We start from the raw sequence: 19,998 nt of genomic DNA, 5'->3' as shown, positions 1-19,998 counted from the left end.
GGATTTTAGCTAAATTTATTAGACATGAATCAAATGAAGAACCATAGACACTAAAATCATCCATAAAGACTTCCATGATAGACTCTATGAAATCAGAAAAAATGCTCATCATGCAACGTTGAAAAGTAGCAGGTGCATTACACAAACCAAAAGGCATTCTACGATATGCAAAAGTGCCATAAGGGCATGTAAATGTTGTCTTTTCCTGATCTTCAGGGTGGATCGGAATTTGGAAAAATCCTGAATACCCATCCAGATAGCAAAAGAACTTATGGTTAGCTAACCTCTCAAGCATTTGGTCAATAAAGGGGAGAGGGAAATGGTCCTTTTTAGTGGCGACATTTAATCTACGATAATCAATGCACATACGCCACCCTGTAACAGTTCTAGTGGGAATTAATTCATTTTTATCATTTTTAATAACGGTCATCCCACCCTTCTTAGGAACCACTTGTACAGGACTTACCCATTTGGAGTCAGAAATAGGATAGATAATACCTGCATCAAGTAATTTCATAACCTCTTTCTTTACCACCTCTTGCATATTAGGATTCAACCTCCTCTGGGGTTGAATGCAGGGCTTGTAGTTGTCCTCTAGGTGTATCCTGTGCATACAAAAATCTGGGCTTATACCCTTGAGATCATCAATACTGTACCCTATTGCCCTTTTGTGGGTTCGGAGAACCTCTAGAAGTTGGGAAGTTTGTGGGTCATCAAGTGCAGTACTAATGATCACAGGGTGCATTTCCTGCTTATCAAGAAAAACATATTTTAAATGAGAAGGGAGAGGTTTTAGTTCAGGTTTCTTTACCTCTGCAGGTTTCGATTCCTGAACTAATTTTACTACCTTCTTATTTTCTTTGTCATCGAGTTCTTCTATGGCAAGTGCTTTCTCAATAATATCCACCTCCTTGCTCCAGATACTCGCATCATCTGCAGACAAATTACCACAAAGTATTTCTTCCAAGGGATCCCTTGCAAGAATCTGTGTCAAGCTATCATCACAAATATCATCCATTATATCGATAACATCGATCAAACAACAATTTTCCTCAAGCATAGGACCTTTTAAAACCTTCCCTAAATTAAAAGTAATATTATCATCACCAACAGATAGGGTTAGTTTACCATTTTTAACATCTATAATGGCTCCTGCAGTATGGAGAAAAGGCCTACCTAATATAATGGGTATTTGTGTGTCCTCAGCCATGTCTAATACAACAAAATCAACAGGGATGAAAAATTTACCAACTCTAACAGGGACGTCCTCTAAAATACCTAGGGGATATTTAACAGAACGGTCTGCCATTTGCAAAGTGATATTAGTAATTTTTAAATCACCCATATTTAATTTAGCACAAACAGACGATGGCATTACACTAACAGAAGCACCCAAATCACATAGTGCTTTATCTATGAAGACATTACCAATATGACAAGGGATAGAAAAACTACCAGGATCCTTTAACTTAGGAGGAGATTTATTTTGTAACAATGCGCTACACTCCTCAGTAAAAGCTACAGTTTCTACCTCATTAAAGGCCCTCTTCCTAGTCAAAATATCTTTCATAAATTTAGCATATGCAGGAACCTGTGTAATAAGTTCAGTAAAAGGAACCGTTACCTGCAAATTTTTAACAACCTCCAGAAACTTACCAAACTGCTTGTCCAACTTAGTCTTTAGTTGGCGATTAGGGAATGGTAATTTGATAACTGGTGGTGCTTCCCTACTCTTCCCCTGGGGTGCATCCTTCCCTGGGGTTGTACCCTGCAATGAATCATCAAAAATATTAGCATCAGGAATTTTACCCTGCAACCCTGCAGGGGAAATTGGTACAACGGAATCAGGATTAGCAATATTAGATAATTCAGGTTCATCCTCTTTGGGCATCTGGGGCCCATCGTAGTGTGAACCACTCCTTAGGGTGATTGCATTTGCATGATCCGTAGGTTGAATTCCCTGCGCTGGTAAAGCTCCCTGCTGACGAGATTGAAGGGTAGAGGACAATTGTGCTATTTGGGTGTCCATGACTTTATTATGGGCTATAATAGAGTCAATCTGTTGGTCTCTACTCTCCATATGTTTTTGCATATTGGTCAGCATTGCCCTAATTTCTGATAAAGCAGGGTCAGAAGATGTAGTAGGGGGCTGTGATGGGGGTTTTTGATTAGCATGAGGATGGTAATATTTCTGCTGTGGAGGGGGTGCTTGTTGTGGTTGTTGTGGAGGTGGAGGATTTTGAACATTGGTGCTACGGTAAGATAGGTAGGGATGGTTCCGGTAGCCAGGATTGTAGGAATTGGAGTATGGGTTATTTTGCTTGTAAGTTTGGAAAGCATTAACTTGCTCCATTGAACTCCTGCAATCTTGTTCAAAATGACCTACACTTCCACAATTTTCACAGAAAGCATCATTAGCATTATTAGAAACAGCAGAAACATTAGCAACAGAATTAGGATTGTTAGTAGTAAGATTATCTAGTTTCTGACAAATAGAAGTAAGCTGGGCTTGCAATAAAGTGACTGAATCAACATGATGCTTGCCCTTGTTAGCAAAACCTCTAGCATTCCCATATTGGGAATTATGGATTGCCATATCTTCAATAACCTGACCTGCATCATCAACATTTAAATTCATAAATCTACCGCTAGCTGCGGAATCTAAAATTGTCCTAGATGCATTTCCTAAACCATTGTAAAAAGCTTGAAACAACTGCCACTTCGCCAAATTGTGGTGGGGACACTCCCTCTGCAGATCCTTGAATCTTTCCCAAGCTTCATATAATGCTTCATTTGCCTCTTGGGCAAAATTCTGGATAGCGCTTCTCAATAAAGCTGTTTTCTCTGCAGGGTAATATTTATTATAAAAATTCAACGCAAGAGTCTCCCAATTAGTAATACCAAGTGCAGCTCTATTCAAACCATTAAACCATAATTTAGCTTTTCCACATAAAGAAAAGGGAAAAAGAATCTCCCTGATTTGATCCTGCGTTACCCCATTCTGCCTAATAGTATTGCAGTATTGACAGAAATCTGCAATGTGAAGATTAGGATCTTCACCCTTTGCTCCACTGAATTGCTTTCTTTCTATCATCGTTATGAACTGGGGCTTGATCTCGAACTGGACTCCCTCGAGATCGGGCGTAGGAGAAAGATGTGGAAAATCCGTCAGCGATGGTTGCGAATAATCGCTAAGCTTGCGAGGTGGAGGTGGTGGTGGTGTACCCATCTCTAGTTCTGAATCAGAAGAATGCTCTGAATCACTAGAAGTAGGTAATGGATTTCTAGGAATATTATTACTCCCAGAACCTGCTAGGATCTACCTGTAAAAATTCTTCTGTCTATGAAACGAGCGTTCGATCTCAGGATCGAATGGAATATAACCTGATCTGGAACACCTGGGCATAAACAAAGAACTAAAAAGACAGATATTAGAACTACCTCAAAGAACTAATGTCCTTTGAGGCAAAAGAAAAATAATCTAGACTACAAAAACAATTAGAAATAAAAAATAAAATTGTTTCCCCGGCAACGGCGCCAAATTTTGACAGGCTAAAGTCGTATCACCTAATCAAAAGTAATTACCTAAGTCCTCTAACTAAAGTAGATAGGGAAGTAGGGTCGAATCCACAGGGAAACTGGTCTTTCTATTCCTAATTAATTATTATAATCCAAATTATTAAAGTAACCAATATTTGTTGTGATTATAAACTATACTACGAAGATTATGAGTAAAGAGAATAATTAAGGAAGAAATCAATAATAATAAAGCCTAGGGCATAGGTTCACTAATAAACAATATTCCAGGGTAAAACACAATAATCAATCATCAATGCATTAATTAATCAGATCATAAAGGGCTTTCGCTACGTATTACAATCACAGAATTAATTTACCGGTATTAAATCTCATCTCTCGAATCTCGACCTAACCATTTATAAATTAATCTGCCTATTGAAACTAAGCCTAAATATCAATTCTCATCTCTCGAATCTCGAATCAATATTGCTAAACTCATACAATTAAACCTGGCCAAATCTAATTGCATAGCAAATAAACAATCAATAGGAAATCAATTAAGCATTAATGATCAACAATCATAAAATTACCCTTTCATATTATTTATTAGATCCCCATAAACCCTAGAAGGAAGACTACTCAGACATAATTAAAACTAAGCAAAACATAATAATTAAACAAGACATGAAAGAAAAATAGAATGAATAAAATACTGAGATTAATTAAGAGAGAAATCGTACCAAGACGGCGGAATTACAATAGAGTTGAGGAACAAGAAAGAGAATAAAAGTCTAGAGAGAGAAAGTTGAGTAGAGAGAAGGAAGAGAATAAAAGCTAGAGTAATAATAATGAAGAAGAAGTCCTAATCTTGCCTAATAATAACACATTAATACTAAGCAAGACAATCTCCGCTAAACAAAACAAATCGGAAATCAAAACTCCCTAATTCTACACGCGCCCGGTCGGGCAAGGGGCCGCCCGACCGGGCCCGCCTTTTTCTCTCAGATGCTTTCTCGCGCCCGGCCGGGCAGTGGCTCGCCCGACCGGGCCCGCCTCCTTCCCTCAGATGTCTTCTCGCGCCCGGTCGGGCGCGTGCTCCGGGCGCGGGACCCTTCAAGGTGTTGCTCCGCCCCGCCCGGCCGGGCGCGCCTTCGGGCGGTGCTCTGGTGGTCCGGGCGAGGCTTCTTGGGTCTCGAGGCTCTTCCTTGGGCTCTCCAACTTGGCCCAAACGCCTCATATCTCCAAAACTGAGCCCTTAGTCACCGATTTGCTACCTCCAATCGGTCTTGGGCTATCGAACGTGGTCGCGGTCTTTCAATACTTGTAGATGTTCCTCGAAAAACCCGGGAAAATGCTCCAAGTACGCAAATTCCTACAAAACTCAAGCAAAACTACCAAAGCACTGGAAAACACAAATTAGTAATAAAAGTGGCTCGTAAGAGCCAAAAACACTACTAATTACGACCAAGGGACGGGGATAAATATATATATAAAATGAACACATCAACCCAGCACCTTAAAAATCCTGGATCCGCCACTGAATGCATTATATTCAAGAATGGAGAATGAACAAGAATGTTACATTTTCACGGTGTACACTGTACAATACCAAATTTTGTGAAAGTATGATTATATATTCAGCGTTTGTTGTATAATTGGCTGATTGATTTTCTATTAGATGGATGTAACGAATTTCTTGATGATAAAAAGTTTTGAGAAAAGAAAGATAAAGAAACACTGCAATAGTGTGATCCTATTATCCATAGAGTTTGTCGAACTCATAAACTTAATTCGTTTTGCTCTTAGACCCTCTCTAATGGTGAGACTCAAGTGAGTATTTTTAGGAGAAATAGAGTATTTTTTGCAACTCTAAAAGAAAGTTGCTAAGTTTAGATACTCAATTTTGAGTCTCATTTGACAAAAAGTGTGGGCCGCTTGTCAATATTCAAATATATTTTATAATTTATTTAATTTTTACCTTTTTTTTAAATCTTACAATATTTGATAATAAAAAAATGGATTTGGTGAGTCATAAATTAAAAGTGACATTTGTATATTTTAGATAGTCTCACCATTGAGAAATTAGGCTTCACATGAATTGCTAAATTGAGAAGTGGGTATGGTATCACCATTGGAGGTAAAAAAAAACAACTCATTTTGTATTTTAATAATCAATTTTGAGTCTCACCATTGGAGATGGTCTTATTGCACCATGAGAGATTTACGCCTAAAATGGGTGAATTATTGATGTCTATCCAATTACAAGTTTGACACCTCAATGATGAGTGTATAACTTCAATTATTGATATTACCTAATTATGATCAAATTTGTTATGATATTACCTAATTACGATCAAATTTATTATGGATGGTAATATACTAATACTAGTTCTTTGCCCGAGCAATGCTCGAATATTCACAAAAAAATTATTTTTATAAATTACTATAAGTTTGAGAAGTATCTATTTATGTTATCAAATTATTATAGATTAGATACGGTAATGTAGAGTACTTATCTCTAATTTTAGTTTCCTTACATCTTGTGAATTTAAAATTGAGTTAAAATCCTTTTGTAGAGTAAAAAACATACAATAAATTTTATATATTAACGATTAAAGATTCAAGGAAATGTACAAAAAAAATATTTTATTTATTTAAGTTGTTATTGTTGCTCTAATTTTTAGGTTGCATATTCTTTTTTTATCAGGTATGTTATTAATTTTCATGAACAAGAAAGAGAAAAAAAAAAGTTTTGGCGGAATTTTTTTTAATACAAAGCGACACATGTACTTTGGGGATAGGGATGAGGATTACTTTAGTATATTAGTATTGATGGCATTATGCATGTTGACTTCAAACCTTTGGCCAAGCCTGATGGAATTTACCAACTGTAATGGGCTTTGCTAGAAGAAAATTTAAGCCCAATGAATACGGGTTAAGCCATGTGACTCATATAAATTTTTACCTACACCCTCCTTTAGCCATAGCTGCCTACTCCCCCCCCTCCCCCCCCCCCCCCCCCCGAAACTACGTCGTTTTGATCATGTTCTGGTATTTCTTTGTTTTTTTTTTCTCTTTCCTTCTTCTATTACTTTCCTTACTTATTGTTCAAGCCACATATATATTACAATTTTAACCTATTTTTTGTATTTTTGATTCTTTTTTTTGCATTTTCTCTCTCTAGATCGTTAATTTCTGTCTCAATTATGGATGAATCATTGATTGTAGATGTTGATCGTGATTGTGAATTTCAGCATTCTTCGATTTCTGAGTTTGATCGTGACTGTGAAGTTGTTTTTCCATCTTCTACTGGATTGCTTAACTCATTCGTTGACCAATGTGAGTTGTTTTGATTAAGTTTGCTTCTGTTTTAGTTGTTTTATGAATGTAATTTGTTTGATTATGATCAAAGTGAGTTGTTTTGATTAATTCTGCTTATGTTTTAGTTGTTTTATGAATGTGATTTGTTTGATCATGATCAATGTGAGTTGTTTTTGACTAATTTTGCTTTTATTTTAGTTGTTTTATGAATGTGATTTGTTTGATTAAATTGTCTTTGTTTTAATCAAACAAATCACATTTAGTGGGGTGGTAACTGCATGGTTAGTGGGTGGTAACTGCAGGTGGTTAGTAGGGTGTGGTTAGTGAGGGTAAGAGTTTTATTGTAATTTCGGGGGGGAGGGGGAGAGTAGGTAGTAATAGCTAAAGGAGGGGGGGTGTAGTGATTAGGAATTGTGTGACTCAAGCCTACATGGACAATGTTATAATCTACTTTGAGAAAACGATACAATCAAGCGCTCGTGGCCTAATGGATAAGGCGTCTGACTTCTAATCAGACGATTGTGGGTTCGAGTCCAATCGGGCGTGAGACTTTCGTTTATTTTCAGTTCAGTTCAGCTCTCATCAATTCAGTCCAGTTCAGTTTATGTCTAATGATATAAAGCCAAATTTTATTCTTTTAAGCTCTTATTACAACGACGACAATAATAATAAATAATAAATAATAATAATAATGATAATAATAATAATAACATTTAATAATAATAATAAATAATCGATCACTAATCCGTAGTTAAAAATAACTAATTAATTAGTTAAGTTCAGCTAAGTTCAGTTTATGAGAACAAACTCTCAATTCAAATTTGGCACTATTTACATCCACCACTAAAACCTTTACTTGTTAGAATCATCTCTATACATAAGTTTTGAAATATCAAATTTTTAATATTTACATATATTATATTAAAAAATATCATTAGCCAACATTACACAAGTGCCGGTCAAAACAGAGCACTTAAATACAAAACAGTGAGAGTATTAAACCTTAATTGACCCAAATCATATACGGAGTAAAGAAAAATAAGCACAGCATAAGTTAGTTAGGTTAGTTGAAAGGCTTACAAGGAGCCAAGTCCAAACGGTCACTAACTTTCTAGATAGGATAGTAAAAAGTTAAAAACCACCTGCATTGATATTTCAAACAGAACTAACAGCATATTACCACTCATTTGTCTTACGAATACCATCTGAAGCACATAATCTATCTACAATTCATCAAAGAAATTTAAAGAAAGAACACAGTACTTGATGTAATCAAAATATATAGTACATTGCATTTCTTATCTCCATGCGACAAACAGATATAGCTAATAACAGATATAGCTGATTTCACAGATAAACACGTCCTTGTTCTTGGAGACTAATAACACTTCAGCAGTTTCGCCACATATAGTCCCCAATTATGCCAACATTCTAATACCCCTATCAAGTACATTACAGCACCTCTTATAGTACCCCTAATTTTTTAAAGTACCCTCCCCAGATTACAACTGATTATAACACGAACACAACTCTACCCACATAAGAACGACACAAAAAATAAAAAAGGGAAAAAATTAAGATATATGTGAATCAAACATTTAGACATATTTCAGAGTTCCGCTAAAAGAATTTGAAGACGGCAGCTAAACAAAGTGACCCCCCTGAGCATCACAACTTATACTCAGGCACACTGAAATTCGTTCTCTTCTATCTTTAGCTGGCAACTGGTTTCGATATGGCCTGCTTGATTGCCTCAGCATATGTCCTATGTTGGTATGTGAGGGTTGATTCAAGCAAGTCCCACAGAGATGTCTTGGGGTTCCAACCTGAATTTCGATGGAACAAAGTAATCGTTAATGATTTGTAAAAGAGATGAGGGTGGAAACATATGCTTCTTTTGTCCGGAATTAATGGTATACAGTTTTAGTTTATGATTAGATTTTCCAATAAACCACTATATAAATTAAGATATGAGTGATTCAACAATTGTAAATCATCTCATATTCTAAATTTTGCAGCAGTTGGGACAATGTCACAACTAATTTTGGATGGAAGAAATTTATCAAGAAATATTAGAATGGCATTTAGAAATAAGATATAATACCAAGCTGTTTGTTGATGATGGTCATGTCAGGAATTCTCTTGTCACTGTCATCATATCCTGTACCATAAAACTCCTGGGAGCTAACATCAACAGTGGGTGTTTCCAATTCAGACTCTCCACTCACCTTCGAGTAGACCTACAAAAAAATAATTGGAAGAGGATCAATTACACGACAATCTAATGGCCGAAAGCTCGGTATGAACCACATACAAGATGTGCATTAGAACCATGGAAACAACAATTTACCTTGGTCATCATTTCAGCAAGTTGTCGAACAGTAACTTCATTGTTAGGGTTGCCAACATTGAAGATGTGTCCATTTGCCCTGGCAGGATTTTCCTGAATAAAGACACCATAGTTCAGTAATGGCCCCCAGTAAAGATAAATTAACGACTTACAAAATTTAGAGGAAATATCATTTAGGTTGAGTATCAACATACAATCATCAATAGTACAGCTTCAATGGCATCCTTGATGTAAATGAAAGTTCTCTGGGATTCACCTCCATCCACAAGCTTCAGTGGCTCACGACGCAGTAGGTTCTGAAAAGACAAACCATGATTAACCCATTAACAATGAGAAGAAAAAAAAGAATAAACAGTACATAATCTGAGCAGTACATATATGAGATAACATACATTGCTAAAGCAAGCCAAAACTCTTGGAACACCTTCACTAGGACCATCAATTCCGGGAATGAAATCCATCCTGGGGCCAATCCAGTTGAAAGGTCTCACAATTGTGAACTCCAGACCATTTTCAGCACCCTCCGCTGTAACACATAAATATAAGAATATTAAATCAATGAGGATGAAGAATAGGATTCGACTCTGGGAAAAGGTTCCAGGAGAAGGAAAACTTGAGAGAAATAATATCTACCATAGACAAGTCTCTCAATCAATTGCTTTGCACATGCATAGGACCACCTCTGCTTATCAATGGGACCAAAGATACAGGGAGATTCATCTTCTTTGAGAACAAAGTATGAAGGATCCTGCCACATCAACATACAAGGATGAATAAACTGGAACAAGCCAATGGCCGCATATTCAACCAGTTCTACAGATTATTTCACAAAACTATTTTACACCCTTCTGTCATTCATTTCAGGCATTATCTAAAGCAACCTCCCATTCCCCATATATACACAAATCTGCATCACTCCAAACTCCTTAAAATACAACTACATCACTTCCTAAGAATTAGAAAAATATCTTACTAATTTTGCTCATTTCAACAATCAACATCCATGAGACCAAAAGACCCAAAAATATGTATACAAAAGGTAGGGCAAAAACACTTTCTAGTGTTAAGGAATTTGGAGGGGAAAGGAAGATTTGAGTGATACTTTGTTTTCCCTTGCTCGGATACGGAAATGAGGTTGTGGTGGGAATCCACTTACACTGCCCCCCCCCCCCCCCCCCTCTTCTTATTTTTCCCCCTTTTAAGAAGTGACAAATTAGGAATTTACTGAAGACTAAATTGCCCATCAAAGAAAATCAAAGATGGGCATAAAATAACTAGACAAATGCTACTTGGATATATGAAATCACATTCAATATATTTTAGATAGCTGGCTTCAATTTGGATACAGGTAAATATGTTTTCCCACAAGAAGAAACTGGGGAAAAGAAGTTACAGGTTCACAGAATTTTAATCCTAGAAACTATAACTCAAGTAAACCAGGTAAAAAATTCTGATAATGCTGCCTATGGTCACACCACAACTAGAATTGAGTGATGAGCATATAAGATAAGTGAGAACCTAAGGTTAAAAAAAATCACTCACAAAAGAATGAGGGAGGGAAGAAGTATTTCAGTAAGAGCAACCAAAGGGGATGATAAGGTAGGAGAGCAGCAGAAAAAAAAAAAAAAAAAAAAAAAAAAAAAAAAAAGTGGATTGTGGCTTCTCTCTTTGCTCCTACATTTCTCTGATCTAAATTATTTGTCTTCTTATCAGAACTTACATGCATTACCAGAGTATACCAGTTTTTAGTTAAATTGAATAGATAGAAAAAAGACTTATCGACCACCTTTTTTGAAGGTAAAAAGTAAAAGACCTTTATTCCAAAATTACAGGCATAGGTAAGCCATGACATCATTCACATATTTGTGATCTGCATGCCTCTTAATTCACATATTTGTTATCTGACCTCAATGTTGGCAGCAAAAGCTTTTACATGACTTTAAAAAGGCTAACTTGTAATTTAGATAGACATCTGTTGACCTCACAAACAAATATGTCTAGACAATCAAACTAGATTTTTTTTTTTAAAAAAAAAACAAAAAAAAAAAAAAGACAAAACAAGGTCAATTCCGTTCAAAACTTTCAAGGACAAGGACATAATCAGGTAGGATAAATAAAGCTTTGGTTTGATTTATAAATTCTGTTGTGACACTAATGTTGGCAATATGCCCGGTTATATGATTGATAATAAGCTCTGGTTGATGTTAAAATTATATTGTGGCACTAATGTTGGCAATATGCTCATCTATATGATTACAAATATAAAATTTTCATATGCCAATCATGTGTATAGATATTTGAGCTACTAGGTATGAGTGTGACAATATCAAATCAATTCAAAATGTCATGAAGCAACCTGCATGTCTGAGTGAATAGCATTGGCAAATCACTCCATTCTTGCATAAGTGAGCCATGCATGCTGTCGCTAAAAAACCTTATTTTATTATTTTTTATTTTTATTTTTTTTGTTTCACATTCATTCATTAGATCTATGATCCAGCCAATACCTCGTCACATAGTTTACAACATGCGATTATACCACAAACATTCAAACAAATTTACAAAGACATACTGAAAATTTTACTCCAGTTGCAGAAAACAATTTGTTATCAAGACTATAAGTTTGCATTGTGTGCCGTTTTAGCACCACTACCAACCACAGTAAAGCATCTTCGGAATAAATAAAAAGCATAATTCAACAAGGCCACTCCAACTTCAGACCAAGAGTAAGACTTATCCACCAATTGCATCAATAATTTTCTCCAGCTAAGAATCCAATCCTTGGTTATATAATCTAAGCTAATCGCGAATCCAATTGATTAATTGTTGTGCCGAGTAATGACTATAATTCTTAATTACAAATAAAAGTATCTGATTTTCTAAATGATCTAGTATATCTAAGCAGTAAACACCTCTTAATATTATATTCCAACTAGTCAACCCCACTCAAAGCTAACTACAAAAAAGTGACCAAATTAAATTAAAAATTATAAAATCAAATCTACAAAAGCATCTTTTTACAAAAAAGCTAGTGTGGCAGGAATATGAGATAAAACAGGCCATGAGGAAGAACACAGATCTGCATCAAAAGGCTAACGTGTTACCTGGCGCAAAGGACTATCCTTAGGAAGGAAGCAACCAATGGTTTTTCCATAGACTTCACAAGTAGAGAAGTGAATGAGACGCTTGCCATTCTCAGAACAGTACTTAACCTACATTACAATATCATTATCATAAATCAATGTCATAAAAATCAAACTCATTTAGATTTATTCGTTGTTGTCGAGGCGAAAACGAAATTAGAATAATGCAATTCGTACCACTGGCAATGCATCGATGAAGTTGCTGTAAATTGTGTCGAGTGGACGAGTGTTGTAGTCAGCAGGAGTACAGATCGCTGCCAAATTGATGGTCTAAAACAACAATTATACAAAATCAATCACAAATCTGATTGCCGACACCAAAATTGAGTAAAAATTTGAAACATCGCAACTTCTAAGCATCAAATGATTCTCCAAAATCGTGTTAATCAAGTATAAACAGCAATGTCGATATTAAATTCATAGAAAATTGCATCAGAAGTTTGAATTAACAAATCATGAAGTTTGAATTAACAAATCATTTAATAAAACTGCATTTATCAAGCATAAATTGCAACACCGACACCAGAATTCATCGAAATGAAAGTTCCGGCGCTTCAATTCGCCGAATAATTCAACAAAAATGCGCTAATCAAGCAAAAATTCAAGCACCGACAAATCAAAATTTCACGAATCCGAGAAATTTAAGGTAATTAACAATCACATGCTCCGCAAACATCAATCAAAATTCAAACAAACAATCAACAAATGAAAAAAAAAACCTAATAAAATGAATCGAAAAAACAAAATGCAATACCAGATCCGCCATCTTAATGAGACCTTCAAGGCGAGAATCATGCTTAATATTAATCCGGTGAAAGGAAATACGATCAGAAAAAGGAAGAGTAGAAGGTTCGAGAAGATGCTTGATCTTATCGTTGTAAACATCAACAGCAAGAACTTTGTGAGGAGTTTCAGACATGAGCTTCTCACAAAGGTGAGAGCCAATGAAACCACCAGCACCGATCATGCAAATAGTAAGCGGCTTAATCGGATTCCCATCAAGATCTACTCTGGTAGAGGACGCCATTGTTGATTCGTTTCTCTCTCTAACCAAGCTTTCTCTCTCTAACAAAATTATTTTGGGATTTTGGATTTTCTCTCTCCTCTCTGTGTGTGAGTGGGAAAAAGGGAGTGTGAGATGGAAAAATGAAAGGGGCGGTGGAGAGCTATATATAGGGGAGTGAGTGAGAGTGAAAAATCAAAGGAAATGTGGGTCCCATTTATTTATTTATTTTAATTTTTATTAATTATAGTCGCGGTTTTTAGCTAAGGCAATTTCTCACTTGCTGTCTAACCGCGTAATTTATTTTAATGATTATTTTTTTAGTATAAGTTTTTTTTAAATGATTTGGACTTTGGAGAGGAAATGTAAAAAATTTTGGATACACTTTGATGGGTTGATCTTAAAGGTGTTCAAAAAATTGGGCCGAGCCTTAATATGATACGTTGTGTCCAAATTCGCAAAAAAAGTAGTGGACTTGTCAGGTCAAAATGGGTTTCTCAAGTATTTTTAGGACGTATTCAGGTTTTTAACTAAAAAAACGTTTTTAGACTTTCCCAAACCAGCCCTATTTTCAAGCCGAATCGGGTCAGGCTAGTGGGTCGGGCCGATGTTTGATCACCTCTAGTTGATCTATCTAAGCCGATAAAGTTGTATCTACTCCCTCCATTTCATAATAAATAATCACAACATTTTTCTTTTATTTTCGGTTCATAATAATTGCAACACTTTCTAATTTGGTAAGGATTCACAACTATTTTATTATTTTCCTCTCCCACAAACCCCGCTAATACTACTTCAATATTATTTCTCTCTCCTACTAACAATTATATACGAAGTATATATTTTCACCAACTATACTTTATATTATAAAATTCACCCTATAATCCCTATAAATTTCCTAAAACTTTGTGCAAATCCTGCTATTGCGGTTATTACAAAATGGAGAGAGTATAATCAACGGATTTTTCACCATATACCACTGAGTTAAAGCTTAATTCACCATATACCATAGAAAACTTTCTAATTCACCATAAAACCTTTAGTTTTATGAAAATGTCACAACATGCTCTTTTCGTTAAATCAGTTAGTCATTAACGTTAATTGTGCCACATGGCAGCTTATAATTGGTTCTTATAAATATCATTTCTTTAATTAACTAACTTTAGAGAAATTATTTTTAAAATTAAAAAAAATAAATCACCACCACCTTAGCCACCCCCGCCACCAGCCTAGCCTTGACCCCACCCCCAGCTGGTCGGTGACCACCGCCCCCCCTCCCCGCCGGCGAAATTCCTGACCAGCCACCTCTCCCTTCCGAATTCCCAGCCATCACCTGCGAATTCCCCTCTCCTTCTCGAATTCCTCAGCACCACCTACAAATTCCACTTTCCCTCCCAAAATCTCCAGCCACCACCTTCGCGCGGCAGCCCAAATCCTCTTCCACACGCCGCCGCCCGACTTGCCGAAAAACCACCACCTTGAAACCCTAAAACACCAAATTCAAAATCCTAGATTTTGGTTTTAGGGTTTCGATGTACGTGGTGGTCAGTTGGGGTGGAAATGGCACCGAGATAGGCGAAATCGATTCGTCGGCGCGGGGGATGGTGGTATGGGCGCCGACCGGTGGTTAGGGGAGGTTTTTTCGAGGGAGGTGGGTTGTTTCGTGACCGGTGGTTCAGTTGTTCTCGTAGGATTTCGTCAGTGGTTCAAGAGAAAGGGAGTAGCGCCGGCGGCCCGGCGGGGGTTTTTTCGTTGAATTTCAGGCCAGTGCGGGGTTTGTGGTCGGATTCCGCGCCAGTGCGAGGATTATGGTTGAGTTTTGCGCCGGCCGGTGGTGGCTGGCTGGAGGGACGTGGGTGGCTGGGTTTTTTTTTAATTTTTTTTTTATAATTAATTATATAATTATTTTAAAAGTAAGTATTTTAAAAGGGAACCAATTATATGTTGCCACGTGGCCTTATTAGGTCCGTTAGTCATTAATGACATGTTGTGACATTTTAGTTAAACTGAATGGTATATGGTGAATTAGAATGTTTTCTATGGTATATGGTGAATTAAGCTTAACTCAGTGGTACATGGTGAAAATTTTGTATAATCAATGAATAACGTGGTTTAAAAAATAATTTGGGATTAGGTTGAAAATAATTTGGAATTAGGTTGGTTCGTTAATAACCATGGATTCACGTGGATGGTGAAAAAATCCATGGATGCACGTGGATGATATATTAAATTAGTATTAGGTTGGCTCGTCACTAAGCATGGCACGACACTACGTGATACGATTTCCTCTGTTTCGTATTAAATGTAGTAGTATATTTTGCACGAAGTTTTAGAAAAATTATAGAATGGGGATCAAAAGGAGAATTTTATAATGTTAAGTATAGTTAGTACTGTTAGTAGGGATATATTTAATTATTAGTAGGAGAGAGAAAAAATACAAAAAAGTAGTGAGTCCTTACCAAATAAAGAAGTGTTACAAATATTAAGAAACGTACGTACATGGAAAGTGTTGTGATTATTACGAAACGGGGAGAATATAACATAATGTAGATTATACTTATGATACAACTTATTCATATGTCACATTAATTTTGGAGAAGTCCGATATACAGAGTATTAGACACGATATGAAGGTATATAATCCGCATGATGATAAAGCACATCACATACGTGAAGCAAGTGTTTTAAAAAAACAGTTGTGTGTGTTAAGACATGGGTCCTGTTAAGGTTGTGTTTTTTTGAAAAAACACAAGGCATAACACAACACAAACATGCCCAATTTTTGTATAGGTGCAAGAGTGGCAGAACCAAGTATATTGTTAAGTGGATTTTAAAATGGTACTCCTTTAGTAATATTGGCTTTTATATGCTTTGCTCCTTCGAATTTGAAATTCCATAATGTATTACCCAACTCCAATTAGTAACCACGTGGTACCCCTGTTGTTATCTAGACGTGCAAAATTACGTTAGTTTTCTTGTAAATCCACCCTAATTGGATAATAGCCACAACCACCACCTCCGATCCAAAACCACCACAACCACATTTGAACTACTACTGTCACCTCCTTAAACCACCTTTTAACAATGAAACCACCAATATCATATGTTATCACATCACGAAACCACCACTATCACCTTTTTAGTGATGCGGGAGTGTCCTTGAAATAAACCTACGGGTTATATGGATATATGATCCGTTTAGTGACATTTATAGCTCAATCAACTTTTTGGATGAATTCTATATGTTATGATGTGTTTTAGGTGAATAAGAGCAATCCTTGTGTCTTGATTTTATAAGTGATGGTTGAAGATGAAGCATGGAAACAAGGATGAAAAAAGAATGACTTGTACTTGATAAAAAATGGATAACTAAACCTAAATCTTCTTTATTAAAAAGAAATTTTTAGGTGATTCAAATTGGAGATAAAAGTAGAGTCTGAAAGCTTTCCAACAATAGCTCATACGCCAAATTTGAGTAAGAAACAAAGAAGTTATGGACGTTTGAAGTTGAGTTGTCTAGGCAGTCGCGAGGAGCGCCTGCTCTACCGATAATGAGTGCCCACTTCTTTGGATGTCAGTTGAAGTTTGCAAAAAAAAGTGAGGAGCGCCCGTAACTACCCTCTAGAGCAGCCGCTCCAGAGGCCTTGTTTTAAGCGGACAACCTTGTTTCTTTTATGCTTATTTTTGCTATCTTTTAATATAGGTCTTTCATTTGTAATCCAAGGGGTGTAGTTTATGAACTCTCGGGTTTGTTTGTAAAGCCTTTAAATAATGCTAAGCTTGCTTTTGGGAATAATTTTTGCTTAATTTTGAATCCAATGAGATTTTCTCTCTCTGCCCAAAATCTTGGTAATTAATTGCTTTCTTTGTGATTGCTACTTTGTAATCTTTATGGTTACATCTTAATCCTAGCTTTACTTGGTGTTGGCTTTGATTAAGAATCCCTATTTTATAGATCTTGGTGATTTTTGAGATAGGTTTATCTTGTATTGTTGTTGCCTTGAAATTGTTGTTAGTTGTGTTTCCCCTCTTTTCTTGGTTATTTCATATCAATTAGAGTCTTATACCATGCACCATCCTAAATCACGTAAACACATCTTAAATCTGTATAGATTATAAAACCACCTCCAAAACAATTGTGTGTTTTGCATGGGGTTGAGTTATTTAGGGCAGTGTGGTGTTTTCAACGGTACGGTGGTGGGTGGTTTTTGAGGGTTGTTGGATGATGACACATTTTTTAGGTCAGTGGGGTTGAATTTTTAAGGCTGGGCAATAGCTGAAGAGCCAACAGGTAAGGAGATGGTGATGGTTTAAGGATATTGATCAATGGTCATGGTGGGGGAGACGGGGAGGAGGGAGAAATGAAATACTACCAAACGTTTGTTATTTATTAATTAAAATTGAGGATACCATGTGGATACTAATTGGACTTGGGGGAAATTGTAAATATTAAGGGGCACAACTTAGAAAAGTCAATACCTCAAGGCTAAGAGTACCATGTAGAAAAAAATATTATTAAGTGGGTTCATTCTCTTAATTATTGTTGTTGATGCGTTGGAGTATAAGTTAGATAAAGAAAAAAAGAGTTAATTTAACTTTGATTCAAATAAGTGGATTCAGTTGATCCCCTTGCTTAAAATGTGGTTCCACCATTGGGTCATGTGTGCACAAGATGAAAACATGAGTTACACTTAAGCTTGGTTTGTTTTTGTAAAAGTTGTGGCACATATAGTAAGCGAGTTAATTCAACCAACCCAAAGCAAGAGGGAGAGGGGAGGTAGTACATAAATGAAGATATTTTTTTATCACATGTGTGCATTATAAATTGTGCAAAAAGACTAGTAGGGCAAAAAAGAAGGAACGACTAAATAAAGTAAACTGCACTTATAATAAATCATTAAAAGTACAATTGTTGAAGATATGCGGTAAAAAAAAATCTGAAAACGAAAGCATTTTATTAAAAAAATGGGTAGAAGAGTTTTTTTTGGGTGGGAGGAGTGGGCCAGAACTATTGTAGAGTCTATTTTTTTTTCTTATGCAGGTAAATTACCCAACGGATAAAGTTATTTTGTTTAAATTTAGACCGTAATTTTAAACAACGCTTAATTAATGTAAATCAAATGTAATTTATAATTAGGGTAATGATGTACGCAATCTTAAGGGATGTATATAAGCATTAAATACTAGTTCTGAAATAGTATAAGTTTGAAAATTTATGACAAAAACACACGTAAATTTGTATAATGAACATATAAGATTATAACTAAGACTCTGTTCACCTCACCTTTTTATACTGAACTAGAGTAATTTTTGCTGAACTTAAATTTTTTTACAGAAATAAAATTAATTGTACTAAACTGAACTATTTTTATCAAACTGGAATTATTTTTATTGAATTGAACTTATTTTTATTGAATTGAACTTAGTTTTGCTGAATATATAATATTTTCTGTAAGGTGAAGTGAATTGAACAAGGTCTAATACTACAGTAGAATGTTTTGGAGCGATTTTTCCTCATAATCCACTTCTATTATTATTATTATTATTATTATTATTATTATTATTATTATTATTATTATTATTTGTTTATCGTCTTTTTTTTTGTTATTTTTTTTTTGTAGAATCATTAATTTTCCTATGAACTTCATTTGTTTTAAAAAAAAATATTATGATTGTCTTTTATACATTTCTTTAGAAAAAAAATATTTCTCTAGAAACTTTTATATTTCAATTTTAATTACTATTAAATTTAAAACCAAGCATGGCTCGGGAATTATCTAGTTCTTAGTTATTTATGATCTTTCCTCCTTTTCAGTTTATGATATTATCATTATTCTCCTCATTTTTATATATAGAGTTATAAACAAAATTCAATTTTAACTCTTATTTCTTGTTTAGTAAAGAGATTATTGATGAGAATTTAACTACTTCTCCATTTTGAATAAGTGACACACTTTTCTCTTTTGGTTGTTTTAGATATTTGATACACAACCATAAATGACAAGGGACCGCGATTATTGAATTCTTTTATTGTATTCATTGTGACCCATTAACTTTTCTCACTATCACATGTTCAGATTTTACAATAATATTCTCTTCGTCCTTAATTGTTTGCCCCACACATGCCCGTTTTTAACTTTATTAATAAGTTTCGTTATGTGAATTAATGTGAGAGAAAAGTGATGGGATCTAAGCACCCACAATGGGCAACTCACACCCTCCTCGCAGCTCTCTCTCTCCTCCATTAAGCTACCTCACCATTGTAGAAGGTGACTCATGGGTAGCTTTAGCAATGAGGCTCCTCCATCTTCCAAGTCATTGACCTCCTCGACACACGAGCCCAATGACAAACAAGAAGATGAAAAGTGGAAAAATATATTTGTTGTCCAAATTTAGCATATAACAATTATTTTAATTACATTGAGGTGGTTGCCGTGGTTCATCATTGTAGAAATAATAAGAGAGTGACTCATAATATAGTGATTCAAAATAGTGAAATATGATGTGGAAGAGATGGAGGAGGATAGAGGAAGTTGTTTTGAATTGTGAGCTACTCCACCAATGTGGATGCTCTAAAGTAATTTTTCTTAGAGTAAAGTTGTAGCCCCCCTAGGCCTTAGGCATTTATAGTACGAGATAATCTTTATGGGACATACTTATAT

At 35.5% G+C, this 19,998-nt stretch overlaps 1 protein-coding gene across 1 annotated transcript; it reads right to left on the bottom strand.

Moving 5' to 3' along the window:
- Positions 1 to 8,103: 8,103 nt before the first annotated feature.
- Positions 8,104 to 13,468, bottom strand: LOC145589611 (UDP-D-apiose/UDP-D-xylose synthase 2-like). The gene is made up of 9 exons (XM_081646261.1): positions 13,088 to 13,468; positions 12,511 to 12,603; positions 12,295 to 12,402; positions 9,824 to 9,938; positions 9,583 to 9,716; positions 9,385 to 9,486; positions 9,191 to 9,283; positions 8,945 to 9,080; positions 8,104 to 8,666 (listed from the first exon to the last, which is right to left on the bottom strand). Exons 1-9 carry the CDS (start codon positions 13,358 to 13,360, stop codon positions 8,554 to 8,556), a joined length of 1,167 nt encoding a protein of 388 aa, XP_081502387.1. The 5' UTR covers positions 13,361 to 13,468; the 3' UTR covers positions 8,104 to 8,553.
- Between the last annotated feature and the right edge of the window lie 6,530 nt (positions 13,469 to 19,998).

Source organism: Chenopodium album, chromosome 17, assembly GCF_948465745.1.
Source record: "Chenopodium album chromosome 17, dcCheAlbu1.1, whole genome shotgun sequence".
Classification (NCBI taxonomy): domain Eukaryota; kingdom Viridiplantae; phylum Streptophyta; class Magnoliopsida; order Caryophyllales; family Amaranthaceae; genus Chenopodium; species Chenopodium album.
This window is presented reverse-complemented; position numbering and strand designations above follow the sequence as displayed.